Raw genomic sequence first — 21,622 nt, forward strand, 5'->3', positions numbered from 1 at the left:
TCTATAGTGCCAAACCATCATTTCACCATCTTTATTATAAGGAATAACTTCTTTTTTCTGAACGTGTCCACACACCTTGATTTCATCATTAAACAAGTAAAGCTCTTCATATTCTCTAGCACTCTCAATTGTCTTCCTTGAAAATAGATCTTAAAATTAACAAGAAGAAAATGTGAATTTAATAACATACTTTAGATCATGGATCAATTTATTGATAGACAACAAATTGTGTAATAGATTAGGCACATAAAAAATTGAATTTAAAGTCAAATTTTGTGAGATAGGCATAAAGCCTTTTCCTACAACAATTGACAAAGAATCATCATCAATTTTAATTTTGAAGGAGCCAAGGCATGGAACATAAGTGTTGAAAAAATGAGCACTACCAGTAATATGATTAGTGGCTCTTGAATCTATGATACAGAGACCATGAATATCGAATTTAGTGATGAGAGCACTTATAAAGTTACTTTTTTGGTCTATAAAATAGAAGGGATTAGAATTAGGAATGGGTTGAGATTGACTAAAAAAAATTTCAAGGTGTTTGAGTTACTTTTTATTAGATGGTGTCTTAGTTGTGCCATTTTCGGTTTTGGGTTGAACTTCAATCACTACAACAGTGGGATTTTATTTCGAATAAATTTCTATTAGAAGTTTGATTATTATGCTAGTTTGTTGGACGTCCATGTAGCTTCCATCACGATTCTTTGGTATGATCGAGGCGATGACAGTAATTGCACTAGAGTTTCCCATCTCTCTTTATTTGCTTATCATTTTGAGAGTCAAAATTTATGGAAACCAAAAAAGAATTCTCGACAATAGCATAAGTAAGTGGCAACTGTAGTCGAGTGGTCCATATGATAAGGGGAATATATTCCTTTATTTTTTATAAAGGGAAATAAGAAAGAGATAAGACTCATGCACATGTCTGATAGGCCTTGGGAGGTCATAGACTATAGTCTTTTTCTCTTTACTTACAAGTTAAGGCTCAAATTGTTGAGGGTGTCAACAACATCACTATAGTTGGCATCAGATTCTTGAGGAGATTTGTTGTAAGGCAAGCTACAACTGGTGATTATATCTCTATAATACTATACAAGCTTTTGGAAGTAGGTACCATGGTAGTAGGGGACCTCTGCAATGTGGATTCAAGAGTGTATTTTTCATTCTTTATGTGAATAAATGACGTGTTCACTCATAGTAGGAGAGAATTCTATATTAGAAGCAATTTCGCAACTCCTCCAATTCCCTATTTACTTTTGGACAAAATTAATATAGGGCCATGTGGTTTCGCATGATATGATGCCAAGATTTATTGAATGGTTGTTGATAAGGATCCTATGTTGAGAGGGGCATATGTGTCTTTCGTAGCTTGGATCACTTATAAACTTTGGAGCTTTACTTTTGATAAGAACTTCGATAAAGGGCTTTGTAGACATAACTTCCTAAGCAAACATGATACAACATGATAAAGTGTAGTCCAATTCATCAGTTTGGTCTAGGAAAAAGAAAATGACTTCCATTAATACTGATGTTGTTAGTATAATTTTCATGTCATCTTGAACAATTGTAAGAGGATTCTTGAAATCATTAAGTATAATAGTAGCACGAGGCACTAGATATTGGAGTTGGCATTGACAATCATTCCTTTCTAAATGAATGAGTTCACAATTTGAAAATTTTTTCTTACAAGGCAAGTCAAAATAGTAGTTACATTCCTAAACAATGCTTAATCCAGGAATATTGATATTTTCACAAGCAATGTTGGATAGTTTTTGAAAGATCTTTTCCAAAATCTGAGATTCAAATTTTGATCGAGTCTTAGGGTCTTTAGTAAAAAAGAAATATCACTAAAAGATCTTATGGATCCTAGTGGTGGAAATTCTAACTCTGATAAGAAAGACTTACCTTTATCTTCAGTGTCTTTTGTGAAAACATTAGAAGATAATAGATGATTTTTCTCATCAAAGTGTTTTATAATTTCACAATAATCTCGTTTTGCAAGAATTAAAGGAGAAAAGAAAATTTTGTTTGTCTTTAGAGAATATTTTGTATTCCATATAGCAGCCTCAAGGCTATAATATCCTTTGAAAACCGGGTTTTTAAATCCTCAAATTTGTTCAAGGACTTTTAACCACATGAGATAAATACCAGGAGTATAGCTTTTGTAAATAACATAGAATGATAAATATTTTAAAAATGATTTTTCTTTTATTTTTGAAAAATAGACACCAAGAGAAATTAAAGAGATAATCAAAGCACTTTTATCATGAAGAGAGCAAAAAAGGTTATCTACAAGGCATTGTTGGCTATCGTCAAGAGTGTCACCGACAGGTTTCTTGAATATCCTATCTCCTTTGAGATATAGGGGAAGCAAGTAGCTGTCAAATCTCGTTTTTCCATGTTGTTGATCCATTTTCCTGTAGAATACACTTCACAAGATAAATAGTCAGCAAGCATATTATCAATACCTTTAACATACTCAAAATTAACTTTATAACCATTACCTTTTATGGTATTTTCAAAATTTATCCACCTTTTTGTACTATGTTTCCTTTCATTCATCTTAGGATAGAATTTTACAATAGCTGCACAACCTGTTCTTAAGGTGAATGATTTATTTAAGTGACTAAATACAATTAGGAACATATCTCATAAATTAGTTTATTATTTTATTTTAGATGATGGTGTTAAATAAATTTAGGAATATATCTCATAAATAGTAAGGAGAAAAATAAAAAATAAAAAATATATATACATATATAATTCATAAATTATATAGAACTTTATGGTATGACATGAATGTATACTTAAATTCTTAAATTAATAAAATTGGAAATATTGTTTAAAGACATTAACGTTGTGTTTGATTCTCGAAAAGTACTAAGGAAACAAAAAAAATGCTAAAGAAAATAATTTTCACGTTAAAAATTTATACATTTTAAAATTATTTAATGTTTAAACAATGAGGGAGAATAAACAAAATAAATTTGTAGAAGGATATAAAAATAATTTATTAATTTTGGATCTATTTTTTCTTTTCTTCCACTTTCCTTTTCTATTTTCTTTCTCTCATATTTTCCCTCAAATTTTTTGGACCGAAAATAGCCTAGATATTTGAAATATGAAATCAAAATATAAGATGAGGGTGGTGGAGAAGTGAGTGCATTAAAGTTGGTGGAGGCTCCTATAGAGAAGCTTTCCGCTAAGATTTTTTTTTATTTTTTTTATTTGTAGAGAAAGTAAAACTAGACGCCAACACTTCTCAAAAAAATTTGGGGAGCAACGTCATGGATGTAAAACAAGAGTTTCCGATCAAAGTAACCCGTTTTTGAAAAAAATTCTCAATCTAAACCTGTGTTAAAGATGTTTGTCAAAGTAGTGCTTCCGTATAGCATCAAGTTCAACTTTATTATTATTTTTTATTTTTTATTTTTTTGTTTTAAAACCACAATTGGTACCTATGGTTTTAGCTTTAAATTTAGAACCATGTTGGTAGCTTTAAATTTAAAACCACAGTTACTAATTGTGGTTCTTAAAACCACCGTTAGTAACTGTGATTTTAAATTTAAAGCTAAAACCACAATCATCAACTGTATTTTTTACACTAAAAAAAAAAAAAAGTCATGTGAATGAACATGTGATTATAAAGACTATATTGGTGAATATTTTGGGAGGGGATCTATTTCCATTATTTTTTTCTTCAAAAATGACCTTGTCACTAGATGCTTCAAATGAGCCTCCCCATGGGTTTATATAGAGCCCAGGAAGCTTCTGGAGATTCCTACACTTAGCCATTAGTGGGAAGAGTGGGAAGGTTCTAGAGATGCCTAGGGAAGTCCACACATCTCTACACTATGGTGGAAGGCATGAGAGGAGCCCAAGGCTTTCTAGAAAATTCTAGAGATCTCTTGTACATAAGCTTGTACATAGAATTGTGTAGGATGTTCTCGAATCTTCTTGATTTGTGAGGAACCCTCCAAGGTTCCAGAGAGTTCCATTGGTGCCTATAAATAGGTAAGGGTCTCATTTGGCCTAGGCACCAAGCAAGTAAGTTCCCAAAGCACTTGTAAAGCTTCCTTTGAGTAATAAAAGCTTCCATTCTTTAAGAGTTGCCTACTATGCCTTCTAAAGCTTCCGAGTCGTGAGCATCTTAGCCTAGCAAGCTAAGCATTGGGAGTAAGGTTGACTTAGCAAGATCAATTGTCTTGACTTGTTTAAGTGTCGTACGAGCTTTTGAAAAGACTAAGTCTGTGACAATTGGTATCAGAGCGCGGCTACGAAGCGGGCATAGTAAAAAAAGCATGTTGGGCTCCAACGTGGAGGAAACTAGTGAGCAAACCCATGGGAGGAAGATCAAGCCTACTGCACAGGGCAGGGGTAAGAAGGATAAATCTCGTGATGCCATAGCCAACATGGAGGCAAGGCTAGCCAAGATGGAGCTAGCCATGGCAGACATGCAGGTCAGGGTGGACTTGATCGAGCAAGGCATGGAGAAGGGTTTAGAGGATCTAAGGGAGCAGATCCAAGACCTTCGTGAGGGGGTGCTAGGCTCACAAGTTCAACCAGTGTCACACAAGGAGTTCATATCCTTCCAAGACAAGGTCATGAGCATGTTCGCTAGTATAAAGTCAAGGGTGGAGGCCTTGGCTATGCGCATGGAGATCCGAGAGTAGGAGGTTCGACAAGTGTTGGCCATCCATAAGACTACCATATTAGCACGAGTCATGGCCACTCATGAGGCACCAAGGGTGGAGGTGCCCAAGCCACATACCTTTAGTGGCAAAAGGGATGCCAAAGAGCTAGACAACTTCTTGTGGCACATGGAGCTACTTTGAGGCTATTGCACTAACGGATGAAGCCACTAAGGTATGCACCACGACCCTCTACCTCATTGATAATGCTACTCTATGATGGCATTGGAGGTTTCCTGATATAGAAAAAGGGAAGTACACCATAGACACATGGGATGTCTTTAAGCGAGAAATCAAAAGGCAATTCTACCCTGAGAATGTGGCTTACCTAGCAAGGAAGAATATGAAGCGTCTCAAGCACACAGGCTCGATCTGTGAGTATGTCAAAGAGTTCTCTATGCTTATGCTTGAATACCCAACATGTCCGAGGAAGAGCTACTGTTCAACTTCATGGACAACTTGCAAAGTTGGGACGAGCAAAAGTTGAGGAGACGTGGTGTCTAAGACCTAGCCACGACCATGGCGGTAGCAGAGTCCTTGGTGGAATATAAAAGGGGAGACTCCTCCAAGCCCAAGCCACAGTCCAAGGGTAATCATGCTAAAGGTGGGGGAGACAAGGGATCAAGGGAGTACACTCCTAAGGAAGGATCAAGTAAGACCTCTAGTGGCAAGGATGGTAAGGGCAAAGACAAACGAAAGGAATTCATGCCTAGGACCAATTGCTTCCTATGTGATGGGCCACACTGGGCGCGAGACTACCCCAAGAGGAAAGGCCTAAATTCTATGATCGAGAAAAAGGAGAAGAAGGGCGATGCTCATGTGGGATCATTACAACTCTTAAACGCCGTCAAGGCCAAGTCAGTACCTAAGATGCATCAAAGCAAAGGGCTAATGTATGTAGAGGCCCTTGTAAATGGGAAGACCACTAAGGCCCTGGTGGACACTGGTTCCCCTCATAACTTTGTCTCGGAGGATGAGGCAAAGAGGCTAGAGCTCCAAGCATCCAAGGAAGGAGGTTGGCTCAAGGCAGTTAATTCAGCTGCCAAGCCATCACACGGAGTAGCCCCTAGGGTGGCTATGCACATTTGCTCTTGGGAAGGAAGGGTCGACTTTACAGTGGCACCCATGGACAACTTCAAGATGGTATTAGGAATGGACTTCCTACAGAAGGTCAAGGTCGTGCCACTACCCTTCCTATGGTCAATGGCTATCCTAGAGGAGGAGAAGCCATGCATGGTCCCTATGGTCACCGAATGTTCGCCCAAGACCCCTATGTTATCAGCTATGCAAGTAAAGAAGGGGTTAAAGAAGAAAGAGGTGACCTACCTCGCCACCCTTAAGGAAGAAAATGATGATGGGTCGAGAAAGCCCATGCCTATGGAAATCAAGGGAGTCTTTGATTAGTTTAAGGATGTGATGCCGCCCGAGTTGCCCAAGAGACTCCCTCTTAGAAAAGAGGAGGATCATAAGATCGAGTTGGAGTCGGGAGCTAAGCCCCCTACTATGAGGCCATACAGAATGGCACCACTCGAGCTGGAGGAGCTAATGAGACAACTTAAGGAGTTGCTGGACGCAGGGTTCATCCAACCATCTGAGGCTCCTTATGGAGCGTCGGTCTTGTTTCAGAAGAAACATACTGGGTACCTACGGATGTGTATCGATTACTAGGCACTTAACAAGGTGACGGTAAAGAACAAGTACCCTATTCCGCTCATCACCAACTTGTTCGATCAACTTGGTAGGGCGAGATACTTCACGAAGCTAGACTTGAGGTCGGGCTACTACCAAGTAAGGATTGCGGAGGGTGACGAGTCGAAGACTACATGTGTGACCAGGTATGGCTCATACAAGTTCTTAGTGATGCCCTTCGGCCTCACCAATGCCCCAACGATGTTCTGCACACTCATAAATAAGATCTCCCACCCATATTTGACAAGTTCGTGGTAGTATACTTGGATGACATAGTCATCTACAGTAACACCTTGAAGGAGCACGTAGAGCATTTAAGGAAGGTCTTCAAGATCCTAAGGTAGAATGAGCTATATGTGAAGAAGGAGAAATGCTCTTTTGCTAAGGAAGAAGTGAGCTTCCTAGGGCATCGCATCAAGGATGGCAAGTTAATGATGAATGATAGCAAGGTGAAAGCCATCCAGGAATGGGATCCACCAACCAAGGTACCTCAACTTAGATCTTTTCTTGGTTTAGTTAATTATTATCAGCGGTTCATCAAGAGTTATTCAGCAAGGGCAGCTCCACTCATTGATCTTTTTAAGAAGAATAAGGCATGAGAATGGGACGAAATGTGCCAACAAGCCTTTGAAGATCCAAAGAAGGCTGTGATTGAGGAGTCGATGTTGGCACTACCCGACCACACCAAGGTTTTTGAGGTACACACAGATGCCTCAGACTTCGCTATAGGGGGAGTCTTTATGCAAGATAGGCATCCGATTGCCTTCGAGAATCACAAGCTAAATGACACGGAGAGGCGTTACACAATGCAAGAAAATGAGATAACCACCATCGTCTATTGCTTGCGCACTTGAAGACACTATCTTCTAGGGTCTCACTTTATAGAGAAGACCAACAATGTTGCCACTAGCTACTTCCAAACCCAGAAGAAGCTAAGTCCTAAGCAAGCTAGATGGCAAGACTTCTTGGCCGAGTTCGACTATACGCTGGAGTATAAGCTAGGAAACGCTAATCATGTGGTCGATGCCCTAAGACGTAAGGCAGAACTAGCATCCATGATGAGCCAGCCCCAAGGAGACATCATAGATCATTTAAGGGAGGGGCTGCAACATGATCCAGTGGCTAAGAGCCTCATTGCCCTAGCTCATGAAGGAAAAACTAAGCAATTTTGGGTGGAAGATGACTTACTCTACACTAAGGGGAGACTACTCTACGTGCCTAAGTGGGGGAACATAAGGAGGAATCTGATTAAGGAGTGCCATGACACCAAGTGGGTGGGGCACCCTGGGCAACAACGCACGAGGGCACTACTTGAGTCAGCTTACTACTGGCCTCAAATATGGAATGAGGTTGAGGCCTATGTGAGGACTTGTCTTGTGTGCTAATAAGACAAGGTGGAGCAACAACAACCTAGAGACCTGTTGGAACCACTACCAATAGTAGAGCACCCATGGGACAGTGTCACAATGGACTTCATCATCGGGCTACCCAAGTCGAAGGACAACGACTTCATCATAGTAATAGTGGATAGGTTCTCTAAGTATACGACCTTCATAGCAGCCCCTACTGACTGCATTGCAGAGGAGATGACAAGGCTATTCTTAAAGCACGTAGTCAAGTATTGGGGGTTGCCTAAGTATATCATTAGTGATCGTGACCCACGGTTCACTGGGAAGTTTTGGACAAAACTCTTCAAGCTTATGAGTTCAAAGCTTCATTTCTCCACAAGCTTTCACCCACAGACAGATGGGCAAATTGAAAGGGTAACGTCTTATTGGAGCTATACTTGAGGCACTTCGTGAGTGCCAACCAGAAGGATTGGGTTAAGTTGCTAGATATAACCCAGTTCTCATACAACTTACAAAGGAGTGAGGTAACCAAAAAGAGCCGTCTGAGCTAGCCACAGGGTAGCAACCGTTAACTCCTCACACACTAACTATAGGCTATATGGGGAGAAGTCCAACGACTTTCAAGTTTGTGAAGGGGTGGCACGAGCAAGCTGACATAGCATGCTCATACTTGGATAAGGCCGCTAGGAAAATGAAAAAGTGGGCTAATAAGAAGTGACGTCATACAGAGTACAAGGCTGGAGACATGTTGCTTGTCAAGCTCATTCCTCAACAATTCAAGTCATTAAGGTCGGTGCATAAGGGCCTTGTGAGGAGGTATGAAGAACCCTTCCCCATACTTGGGAAGGTCGGTAAGGTGTCCTATAAAGTTGAGTTACCACCTAGGTTGAAGATTTATCATGTCTTCCACATAAGTTACTTGAAACCATATCACGAAGACAAGAATAATCCAAACTAATGGTTTTCTAAGAGGGCACCTACAGCGGTCGTGACCTCCTATGACAAGGAGGTAGAACACATCATTGCAGATCGAGTCATTAGAAAATGAGGTGTGCCTCATGCTACGGATTACTTAGTGAAATGGAAGGGACTACCAGAGAGCGAGACTAGTTGGGAGCTAGCAGATGCACTATGATAGTTCTAGGAGCAGATTCAGTGGTTTCGAGCAGAAGGTGCGACGAGGACGTCTGCGGCTTAGGTGGGGGAAAGTGTCACAAGATGCTTCAAATGAGCCTCCTCATGGGTTTATATAAAGCCCAGAAAGCTTTTGGAGATTCCTACTCTTAGCCATTAGTGGGAAGAGTGTGGAAGGTTCTAGAGATGCCTAGAGAAGTCCACACATCTCTACACTATGGTGGAAGACATGAGAGGAGTCCAAAGCTTTCTAGAGAATTCTAGAGATCTCTTGTACATAGGCTTGTACATAGAATTGTGTAGGATGTTCTAGAATCTTCTTGATTTGTAAGGAACCCTCCAAGGTTCCAAAGAGTTCCATTGGTGCCTATAAATAGGTGAGGGCCTCATTTGGCTAAGGCACCAAGCAAGTGAGTTCCCAAAGCACTTGTAAAGCTTTCTTTGATTAGTAAAAGTTTCCATTCTTTAAGAGTTGCCTATTACACCTTTTAAAGCTTCCGAGTTGTGAGCATCTTAGCCTAGCAAACTAAGCATTGAGAGTAAGGTTGACTTCGTAAGATGAAGTGTCTTGACTTGTCTAAGTGTCGCATGAGCTTAGAAAAAACTAAGTCCGTGACATTAAACTTTGTAAAACAATCTTGACACGAACCCACCAACCAAGACTCGACGTGTGGTCTCATATTTTTTCCTTTCGTAGGTGGTGTCTCTCCATTAGGGGCGCCACAGTTGCTCCACAAATTCTTAGTTGCTCTATCTCCTCTACTGTCGTTATATGTTGCCATCATTATAAAAAATGATCTCTCATTAAAACACACCTTGTTTTTCTCTCAAGAAGTTAGTGCACTTGACTCCCTATGTTTTTTCTCGAGTGTTTGGCTAGGTAGAAATTTTGGCTTACCCGAATAAGATCCCTCAATCTTTGGATTCTATTTCTAATTAGTTTTTATTTAGTTTAAGGAATAAAGGATCCTTAGATTAGTTATATTTTATTTAGTTTCTCTTTAATTTAGGAAATAAATGATGTTTAGGATTAATTTTTATTTTATTTAGATTCTACTTTATTCAGTTTCTATTTCTATTTTGTAGCCTAGGGAGAGTGTAATTGGAAAGATATGAAAAAATATTGTCAATAAAAGAAATTGGTTCTTTGAATAAGAATTTTAACTTTGTGCATCTTCTTCTTGGGTCATAAGAATTTTAACTTTGTCACTTTGACTTGTTATCTATGTTGATATTTTGAGAGCTTGGTTCATAACAATTTTAACTTTGTGCAACTTCTCCTTTGCTCATAAGAATTTTAACTTTGTGCACAGTTGACCACACTTTGACTTGTTCTCTATATTTTTATTTTAAGAGAGGTGTGTGGAATTGAATTGGTTTTGGTCGGGAGTAGGAGAAAGTGAGTGATTGTTGAATTTGTGGAGATCACGAGATGGTGGCGTCGAAAGTGGTGATATTGGCTTTGCTGTCAACCAACTTGCTCAATTCATGCATCAACCTACGGTCTTCCATTGGCAGCAAGTTAAAAGACTCCTACGATATCTCAAACATACCATTCATTTTGGTATTCTATTATGACGACAACTCAATCCAATTTTTCGTGGCTTCTCCGATGCTAACTGGGGGGAGGGGGTAATCTTGATGATCGCAAGTCTACAATTGCCTACATTTTATTTCTTGGTAACAACCCAATCAGTTGGTGCACCCGTAAGCAAAAAGTCGTTGCTTGTTCATCCACCGAAGCAGAGTATCAAGCCCTCACAACTGTTGCCTCTGACATGGCCTGAATTCAATCTCTTCTCAATGAACTTGGTATCAAGCTTCATGACACTCCACTACAGCTATGTGATAACGTCGGTGCCACACAACTCAGTCTCAATCCCGTCATGCATTCCAGGATGAAACACATAGCCATTGATCTTCGTTTTGTATGAGACTTTGTTCAATGAGGCAGTTGCGTGTAGCACATGTACATACAGATGATCAGCTTACCTATTTACTTACCAAGCCCCTTGCACGATCTCGCTTTCAACAACTGCGTAGCAAAATCAATGTTGTTGATGGCACCTTAATTTTGAGGGGCCGTATAAGGGAATTTGCATAACAATGACAATTCCATGATTTACGTTCATTCCAGAATTATCTTTGTAAATTGGTTTGTAATCACTCTTTCTACCTTCTGTTTATATATGTACATTCCTTAATTAGTCACAGCATTGTATTATATATAGTCCAGTTATAATAAGAATACAGTTGTTTTTCTTGCCAAATTGTCTGTGCGATCCTTATATTTAACTTTGTGACTTTGACTTGTTATCTATATTTTTATTTTGAGAGCTTGGTTCATAAGAATTTTAACTTTGTGCAACTTCTCCTTCGGTCATAAGAATTTTAACTTTGTGCACAATTGACCACACTTTGACCGATTCTTTTCGGATTTTTTATAATTGTATGGTGGATTTAAAATTAATTTTTTAAAATACAATACATTGAAAAATATTTCTAAATCTACGATACTTTTTGCCACTTTAAAAGGTGCCTTTTGAAAAGACACTTTCCATCATTTTTATATCAATGATACACGTTTAAAAAAATTTATATTGAAGGTGTCTTTTCAAGAGACACCTTCCACAATTTTTATATCAATAACAAACGTTAAAAAAATTTGAATTTACATTAAAAGTGTTTCTTCAAGAGACACCTTTTACAATTCTACAAAATCGAATTTATATTAAAAATATATTTTAAAGAGACACTTTTCACGATTTTCATATTAGTTGCATAGTGAAAAAATTGAATTTATACTAAAGATATCTCCTTGACAGACACTTTATATAATTTCACAAAATAAAATTTATATTAAAGTCCTCTTTTGAAGAAATACCTTCAACAATTCTTATATCAGTCATCCATTGAAATAATTGAATTTATACTAAAAGTGTCTTTTCAAAAGACACATTTCACAATTTTATAAAATTAATGTAAATTCAATTTTTTTGTTAACTATGTGATTGATATGAAAATTGTGGAAGATATATTTTCAAAAGATAACTTTAGTATAAATTTGATTTTCTCGTATTGTGGAAAGAATATTTCTTTAATATAAATTTAATTTTTTTTAACATGTATGACTAATAAAAAAATTATGGAAAAATGTCTTTTGAATAAACATATTTAGTATAAATTTAATTTTATGAAATTATAGAAGATGTTTCTTGGAGAGACACCTTTAGTGCAAAAAGTATAGTACATTTATCAATAGTTTTTTAGTTATCATATTTAATTTTTTTTTAAAAGTACCATTTTTTAAGAATTATTTTTTAAAATAGCCGTACAAGGAAGAAAAAAAAAAGCCCTGTGCTCTTCTCCTCAGGTCATAAGAATATTAACTTCGTGCTTGACTACGCTTTGACTTGTGCAGAGGTGTGTGGAATTGAATTGGTTTTGGTGGGTAGTAGGAGAAAGTGAGAGAGTGATTGTTGAATTTGTGGAGATCACGAGATGGTGGCGTCGAATGTGGTGCACGAGGGATGGATGGTGCGGTACGGACTGAGGAAGATCGGCACATCCTACATCCATATGCGGTATTTCGTGTTGGAGTCGCGTCTGCTTGCTTACTACAAGAGAAAGCCTGTGCAAGATGCGGTACTGCCTCAAAAACTTTTCCCTTCTTTTAAGTAGAATCAAAGTGGAAAGTCGATTTAGGAAAAGGCGGAATTAGAATTAGAATTGAAAATTGTAGTTGGAATGGTGCAGACTGTTTTTATCTTTTTAAGCATCTATGTGAAATTATTTGTGCGGATGGAAGGCTAGGATTTGATTCGGTGTGTTTTTTCCTTTTGATTAGGTTCCGATCAAGACGCTTCTAATTGGTGGGAACTGTAGGGTGGAAGACAGAGGGTTGAAGACTCACCGTGGACATGTGAGATGCTGTCATTTCTTTTGTTGTTGTTTTTTTTTCCCTGCTTTTTCTATATGTTCATTCGATGGGAAATTGAACTAAATAACACTATTTCTTGGTGCATTCTTCCAATTCGGTTCTGGATTCTGTTGCTTTTTTTTAAAAAAGACGGCCTGAGCAGTATATTTTTCAATGTAATCACTGAGATTTCAGAAAACTATAGTGGTGAACCATAATTCTGAAAATCACGACTTGGTTCTGAATTTTTTGATCTAGAATGTTTCAATTCTTTTCTTAAATTTTAGGAACAGAACCAAAAGTATGGCCCTGGGGGTTGGACTAGCAACTAGTGGGTTCAATTTGATTAGGAGTATGTCCTGGTTTTATTTTTCTGGGATATCATGCATGCTTGAGGCTCATGAACTTTGGAACGATTGTAGTTGTATTAGCTGTTTGGTTGATTTGACCTGATTGGATGCTTGTGATCCTGGTGGAGGCCTTGTTTGCTTTGGGAATTTTTGGTCCTTCCAATTGTTGGTATGAAGCAGTTTTCTTTTTGTTCTGATGGATGTATGAAGTGTTTGAAGCACTTGTGTCCTTGCATTTTCCCTTGGTTATATTGGTTTATTTTCTATGTGCAAGTCATTTGTTTTAGCATTTGCATACTGGTGAAGCAACCTAAGCCATCCAAGTACACATTTTACACATGAGAAGAAGATAGTTCCATTGTTATATTATGGTTATTTTGTTGATGCTTCCCATAATCTTCAAGAATAATTATTTCCAAGAATGGAGAAGCATATTTGAGAATCTGTCTCCTTGAAATTTTTCGGAGAGCTAGAAATTCCACCATTAGGCTTTGAATGGAGAATACGTATTTGTATGGATGGTTCTATAGGATCTAAAATTTGAACTAGCTATACACTCTAACCACTTGTGAAAGTACAATTCCTATATCTAGAGGGAAAAGTGCTTAGGCTTAGCTAACCACTCTAGAATGAAAATAATAATCATGGATTAGATGAGAGGGACAATTTGAACTACAATCAATATGGTAGATTAAGGGTTGTGTTTCTCACTGATTAGATTCACATTGAAATTGGATAAATAGTAAGAAAAAGTTAGGAGAAAGTGACTGGACTATTGGAGAGGTTGGATTGTGCACTATCAATTATATCTATATCGATGTCAAGTGTCTTCTGGAGTTAAAAGAATATCCAAACTGCAAGAGAGTAAGACTCTAATGTTCAACTCTCCTCCTCAAGCTGGTGCAAAAAAGTTGTGCATGGCCATCTTGTCCAAAATATCATGGAACTTCTTAAATTGCACCTCATTGGTGAATATCAGCTAGCTGCTCTCCCCTTTTTAACAAAAGAGACTGCAAATAAGATCCTTATTCATCTTCTTCTTAATGAATTGTTAGCCCACCTGTTCCATCACACTGTACTGGAGTATGTTGTGTTCATAGTTTCTTTGTTATTGTAATTTATTTCTGTAGGTTCCTTGCAAGTGACTCTAAACTCTATTTTTGTGACATTTAACCATAGAAGGTTGCAAATCCCATATGCCATTAGTTCAAATCGATCCTTTGCACAGGATGACATTTAACCATAGAAGGTTGCAAATCCTATATGCCATTAGTTCAGATCCATCCTTTGCACAGTAGTATCTATCAATGATGATGTTATCTTCATTTCCTCCATGTCTCTGGATTATTGCAAAGAGAAGTACAATATACTGAGGTCTCAGATCACTGTAAGACTCTTCTCTCACATGGCCTTGTTACCGAAGGGAAAATCTTTTCTTGGAGTAGACTTTAGGTGTTGAAGGATACTAAAGACCAAGTTCTAATTAAGGGGATCTAGGAGCCTGCATGAATTGTAATATCAGCATGAATATCTGGCAAATTTAGTTTAGTTTTTTTCTGTCTTCCTGTTCATCATCATTATCTGCTCCCTACCTTTGATTAGGTTCAATTGGTGTTTCAACAGGTATGCATCAAACAGACTTATCAGAAAAAAAAAAAAGAAGGTATGCATCAAACAGATGTTTCAACTTACAATATCAAAGATGCACTTCCTTTGAGAAATCTCTTTTTGGGTCCTGAGAAGTAATGAACTCAATTTGAAGCAAGTGCTTTCAGGTGCTTCCCTCTGGGATCATCAGAAAAGGAGGTATTTTTATGGTCCAAGAAGTCCGTTATTTTGACGAGTCTCTAATTCAGATTACCATGAAGTTCAATCAAATGGAAGCTAGTAGATCCCCTGAGCTTTTAAGACCCATCTCTCTACCCACTGTAGAAAAGGGTCAATTGCTTTGTGAATCGGGAATGTCCATTCTCTTGGAAACCCAATGACATTGGTGTGACATATCTCCTCTCTATTATTGAAAGCCAAGTGCCTCCATACCTCCTTGTTGAATATTTCCTCCTCCATTGTGAACCCCTCCTCTCCAATTCTCTAAATTTTACTTGGCACAGAACTCTTCTTCAGTATGCTTTCTGTGTAACATTATGATTTTCATTTCTGTTCTTCACATAATATATATATATATATTTTTGATAAGTAAAGAAAATTCATTTATAAAGAGACGCCAAAGGAGCGACTCAAGGTATACAACCTATGTAAAGTATACAAACCTATACACCCACCACCAAAAGAGGCCAAAGACAAATAAGAGACCCACCAACCAAAAGGCCCAAAAACCTTACAATGATCCCAACCAATCTATAAAATTCACCAAAGTTTGAGGGCATTCTACTATAAATAGCTTTGCCTCAGACCAAAGCGAGCATAAAAAGGAATATTTCAATCTCTGTATTGATATTTCATCATCCTTGAAAGCTAATCGATTTCTCGCCTTCCAAACCGTCCAAAAAATATGCAGGGGAGCCGCTCTCCACACTTTCCTGTGTTTCTTGCCCACAGAAGAAGTCTGCTAACTAAGCAAAGTCTCTCTAACTGAACACGGCAACACCAAAGACACCCCAAACAAAGAAAAAAGCAACTCCCATAAGACCCTTGTTTTTGAGCAGTGGAGAAGCAGATGATCTATGGTCTCCTCCTTTTCAATACACATGAAACATCTATTCGCCAATGACCATCCTCTTCTCTGAACAAGATCTAGGGTTAGCGCCTTACCCCATGCGGCCTCCCACGCAAAAAAGCTGATTTTGGGTTGTACCCACGCCTTCCAAATACAGCTAGATGGAAAAGAAATAGGGCAGTCCTCTTTTAGAGCAAGGTATAGAGACTCAGCCGAGAAAATGCCGCTCTTTGTTTCAGTCCAAATAGCCTTATCATCTACGTCTCCAAGGACTCTCTTCCCGTGAAGACACCCCAAAAATAATTCCGCCTCCTCCACCTCCCAATCGTTTAGGGCTCTTGAAAAACAAGGGTTCCAACCCCCCCTACCCCCCTGCACCAAGGGATCCCAAACATCCGCCACCCAAGCTTCCTTTTCAATCGATAAGGCATAGAGGGAAGGAAACGACTCACACAGAGGGGCATCCCCACACCATCTATCCCTCCAAAACCTCACCCTCCTTCCATTGCCAACACTAAAACAAATCCGCGCACCCACCAAATCCCAGTCCATTCTTATTCCCTTCCAAAGCCCCACGCCATGCGCCTCTCTCACTTCCCGAGTGCACCAACCCCCTCTATCTTCCCCATACTTCCCTCTAATCACTTGATTCCACAAAGCCTCTCTCTCGTTTGCAAAACGCCAATTCCTTTTAGAAAGGAGTACCTTATTGAGAATGGCAAGGCATTTGATCCCTAAACCCCCTTTCTTCTTGCTTAAGCACACCACCTTCCATCTTACTAAATGTGGTTTTCGCTCCAAACTGCCACCGCCCCAAAGAAAATCCTTTTGGATTTGCTCTAGTCTTCTTCTAACTGAACTTGGTAATCTCAGGACAGACATATAGTAAATGGGAAGATTTGACAAAGTACTTCGGATCAAGGTTGCTCTTCCTCCCTTGGATAAGTATTGTCTCTTCCACATAGTCAATCTTTTGCTGAACCGCTCTTCCACTCCATCCCACACTGCCATTGACTTAAACGGAGCACCCAAAGGAAGACCCAAATAAGTGGACGGGAGACTACCCACTTTACATCCAAAGTCCAAGGCAAGATCATCAATATCCACTACCCTCCCTACTGGAATGAGTTCACTCTTGTCCAAGTTAATTCTCATCCCCGAAGCGACCTCAAACCACATTAGCAGCCAACTTAGGTAAGTCAGCTGATCTTGGGAGGCTTGGCAGAACACCAAAGTGTCAGCGGTAAACAACAAGTGTGAAATCTGAATCCCACCTTCATTCCTTCCCTTCACCTGACAGCCCGAAATATAACCATTGTCCACAACCCTTTTAAGGAACGAGCTGAAGACCTCCATGGCAATCAAAAAGAGATAAGGCGAGAGAGGATCACCTTGCCTTAAACCCCTTGAGCTTTGGAAAAAACCCTTAGGCGTTCCATTAATCAACACAGAGAAACTTGCAGTGGATATGCACCACTTGATCCACTCTAACCATTTCTCCCCAAAACCCATTTTCTGCATTACTGTAAGAAGAAAGGACCAATCCACATTGTCATATGCCTTCTCTATGTCAAGTTTGCACAAGATCCCATTTTCATTGTTCTTTAGAATCGAGTTGATGGCTTCATTAGCTATTAGCACCGCATCTAGAATTTGTCTCCCCTCCACAAAAGCCCCTTGAGCCTTAGAAACCACCTTTCCAACCGCTCTTTTAAGTCTATTGGCTAAAACCTTAGCCAACCACTTGTATAGGCTTTCCACTGAACTTATGGGCCTGAAATCCCTCAAATCCTCAGCCCCCATTTTTTTTGGGATTAAAACCAAAAAAGTTGTATTTAACCTTTTAACAAATTTACCATGTTCATGAAACTCCCTAAAGAATCTCAACACATCTTCCTTCACAAAATCCCATGCAAACTGCCAAAAAGACATTGTAAATCCATCAGGACCCGGGGCTTTGTCCCCACTACAACCTACTAGCGCACCGTGTACCTCTTCTTCCGTGAACGACACCTCTAAAGGCATCAGCATCCAGGTTCTGTAGCTGTTCACACTGCAGTCCAGCCAACGAAGGGCGCCATTCCCCCGGATTGGACGACAAGGTTCTAAAGGCATTTACTATCCCTTCACTCATCCCATTCTCCTCCGACTTCCAAACACCATTAATTCTTATTCGTTCCATGTTGTTTCTTCTCCTGTGAGCATTTGCCATCCTGTGGAAGAAGCTCGTATTTCTGTCCCCTTCTTTCAACCACACTTCCCTAGATTTTTGTCTCCAAGTAACCTCTTCTAAAAGAACCCATTTTTTGTATTCTTCCCTCGCCTCTCTTCTAGCCTCCATCTCTTCCAACGTCAATCGGCTTGTCTTCTCCTTTGCATCCCAGAACTGCATCTGATCCAAAGCAACATTTTTCCTATACTCCACCTTGCCAAAAACGTCTCTGTTCCACTCCTTCAGTTTAGTCTTCACCACCTTTAGTTTTTCAGCCAGAACAAAGCTTGCAGCACCATTAAAGTTATCCCCCTCCTACCAGGCTTTCAATAAATCCTTAAACCCCTCCACCTTAAGCCACATGTTCTCAAATCTGAAAGGGGATGGTCCATTTCTCAAGCCCCCTCCTTCTAACAGAATTGGGAAATGGTCTGACACTGGTCTCAGTAGAACGCTTTGCCTTGAATGGCTAAAACGGCAATCCCACCCTTCATTGACCAAGAATCTATCTAGTCTTGAAAGGGTTTGGTTGTTCACCCCTCCACTCCAAGTGAAAGGACCCCCAAACAGAGGCAAGTCCTTTAACTGTAATTCTTCTATTACATCTGCGAATCTTCTCATATCTGAATTAAAGCTCCCTCCTCTACTACGCTCTTCAGGACTTAGGATAGCATTAAAATCCCCAGCAACACACCACGGCCCATTCCAAAGGCCGTAGATGGCCCCCAGCTCATTCCAAAGACTTTCCCTATCTCTCCTCTTAGTCGGACCATAAACCCCTGTGAAGGTCCACGTAAAGCCATCCTCACAATTTTTAAAATGGCAGGAAATTGAACATTCTCCCTTTTCTAGCTCGATCATCTCCAGCACCCTATTATCCCAAAACACCACTATGTCGCCCGCTGATCCCCTTGAGTCCACAGTTCCCCAATCTAAGAACCTTCCCACCCCTATACTCCGAATAATCCCTCTTGTCATCTCCTGTATTTTTGTTTCCTGCAAACAAACCAAGTCCACCTTATTCTTCTTAATCAAGGCTTTAATCACCTTTTTCTTGTCACAATTATTTGCCCCTCTAACATTCCAAGATAGAATTCGGATCTTCATTTAATTTTGGAAGAACTGCCCCCCCCCCCCCCCCCCCCCCCTTCTCCTCCAATGTAATTCACGGTCCATTCCAACTTCCTCAATTCCCTTTCGAATTTGGAGGATTCCATTTTTCTCTTTTTCCTACCAGCCAGGTTCCCCTTTTTCCCCTTCTGAAGTTTTCTTTCTTTCATTCTTTTGAGCAGAAGCAGAATCTCTCCTTCAAAGCCCTCCGTCGGCATCCCGAGGCATCGGCTGAACCTAGCCAAGCAACTGGACTGCCAACACTGCTCACCCACTTCGTTTCTCTCTTCCATAATTTCCTGATTATCCCATCCCACCACTTTGTCTACCTCCTTTCCAACAGTCCCGAGAGCCATCCCCGGCGACCCTAGGACCTCTGCCTCCCTTCCATCCGCCATAATCATCCTTAGAGGGTCCATGTCTATTCCCCGAAGTCACTGCCCCCAACTGAATCGACAATCATCTCGTCCCACCCAGAAAGAGAAGAAGAAGAATAGAGAACCCGCTCCCCAAACGAAAAAAACATCCCGAGGACAAGAAGATGTGTACCTGGCCGCCTCCTCCTTTAGAACTTCGTCGGTAAGCTCTTTGAAGTTACAACCCGGAGAGGACGAGCCCTGTAGGGCGCCGACCAAAACCCTATCAGGCCACCCATATGCCTCCTCCCGACAAGCCTCGCGAGCCCTAACACCAGCGGGAACTATGGGATAAGAGATGGGATGCCCAAACCCAGCTGAGCCCTTATGTGGAACCAACTGGGGGCGGCCCATTTCTTTTGCAGGAATATTTGGTAATGGGCCTAAATGGGGCGGCCCACATACCTCAAGTCGGTCCTCCTCAGTTGGCCCCTTCTGGGCTTTTGGCTTTGTCACTTTTAAAGGTGGGCCTAAGAGATCCAGCCCACTAACTTCTTTGATGGCCACCGGGATCTCCTCACTGGGCCTCCTCTCCGCTTCTGAATCCAGGACCCAGCCTGACCTACCATTAGCTTTAACTGCAGGCCCAACTTTTGGCAAATTCTCCCCACCATCCTTCTGCCTCTCTGCCACTGCCCCTCTTGTCTGTATCATGTCAGAAGAAGTAGTCTCCAAGGCTGGTCTGCAGCTACTTTCTCCATCTTCAGACGGCACTGCCATCTTTTCAAGTTGTCCCTTTGCTTGCACCATTTCCACCGCACAACCAGCGCGTGTCTTCCCCCCTTCTTCTTCCCTAACCTCCAACTTCTTCCCCGTCCCAAATCTGCTAGCTGGAATCACATCAGTCACCCTTGGCAACATCTCCCACCAAAGTTGAATAGCGTAACAGGTAGTGCCGATTACCACTTGCAGAGAGCTTGGCCCTTCTATCCCCTCCAATTTCACCAATATTCTGGCCCATTGTAGCTCCTTTAATGCACCGGTACTTTCATCCACTGCAACAAATCCCCCACAACAGTCTCCAATCTTTTTAAACACTTCCCGGCTCCAGAGATGCAGTGGTAATCCCATCACTCTCACCCAAACTTCCTTAACTTGTTCGCGACTCTGAGAACATCCCACACTTGGGTCCCATCTTTCCAAATGTATAACCGATTCCTTAAAGCGCCGGAAGCCTCGTTGTAACACATTATTTGCCTCTGCTTTTAACTCAAACACAATCAGAAAACAAAAGCCCCCCATCCTTGCTATCCTCATTCCTCCTTGGAGTTTCCAGTGATGTTTTCCCCACTTTTCCATATCTCTCAAGTTAGAATCCATAACCCCCGTCTCTCCCCAACTCCCAACCAAGCAGCGGTCCAAAAACTCCCTTCCTTTTGCCACATCTTCTTCTCCCAGTTGAATCCACACTGCCTCCCCTAGCCTTTTTTCTCTTGGAACTTCTCTTGTATTCACTACTTCAACGTAGGATTTCTCTTTCTTCCCCTAGAAGCCCCAACTTTGCTCTCAGTCTTATGGGATATATCTGCTTCCCTAGTCTCATCTCTTGACAATATTCCTATTGAGCGAAGTTTTTCAGCCAGCAAGGCCCATCCTCCCAAAAAACCTTTACCTTCCGGGAACACCAAGCAATGTCTCTTTGCTTCCGAATCAACCACAGAACATAATAAAAACCTACCGGCATCATTTGTTCAACATTCTAGTCTGAACTTCCTACCTCCATCCTCCCACCTTTTTACAAAACTCTGCCCACCCTCACCCCTACAACTAGTCTCCACTCCCTCCAACAGCCAGCCCAAGCTGGACTCCCCAAATCTGATCCACGAAGTGAAGCCTCTGCTTCTTTCCACAATAATCCCCCTTTGTTTCTTCCCAAACACCTCCACAGAGATTTCAAAAGTCTTTGAGTCTATTGCAAACCAGCAGCTCCCACCTCTTTCCCCCCCCCCCCCTACCATTCTACCTACCTATCCACCAATTATATATTCACATAATATATATATATACACACACGCACATTGAATTTTCCTTCTTTCTTTCTTTTTTTAACAGGCCTTATGATCAGGCCAAAC

The 21,622-nt window shown here is 40.4% G+C and overlaps 1 protein-coding gene across 4 annotated transcripts in view; it reads left to right on the plus strand.

Moving 5' to 3' along the window:
• Positions 1-12,244: 12,244 nt before the first annotated feature.
• Positions 12,245-21,622, plus strand: part of LOC100241468 (protein ENHANCED DISEASE RESISTANCE 2) — a 78,333-nt gene continuing 68,955 nt past the window's right edge. For 2 of the 4 annotated variants that reach the window (XM_010666465.3, XM_002262825.5), the window contains exons 1-2: positions 12,245-12,511; positions 12,714-12,788. In XM_010666465.3, coding sequence (XP_010664767.1) covers positions 12,368-12,511; positions 12,714-12,788 — 219 coding nt within the window. In that variant the 5' untranslated portion in view covers positions 12,245-12,367. Of the gene's footprint in view, positions 12,512-12,707; positions 12,789-14,758; positions 14,799-21,622 lie in introns of those variants that run through there. The other 2 variants (XM_010666469.3, XM_059734719.1) reach the window with 2 other exon arrangements.

Source organism: Vitis vinifera, chromosome 2, assembly GCF_030704535.1.
Source record: "Vitis vinifera cultivar Pinot Noir 40024 chromosome 2, ASM3070453v1".
In the NCBI taxonomy this organism is placed as follows: Eukaryota; Viridiplantae; Streptophyta; class Magnoliopsida; order Vitales; family Vitaceae; genus Vitis; species Vitis vinifera.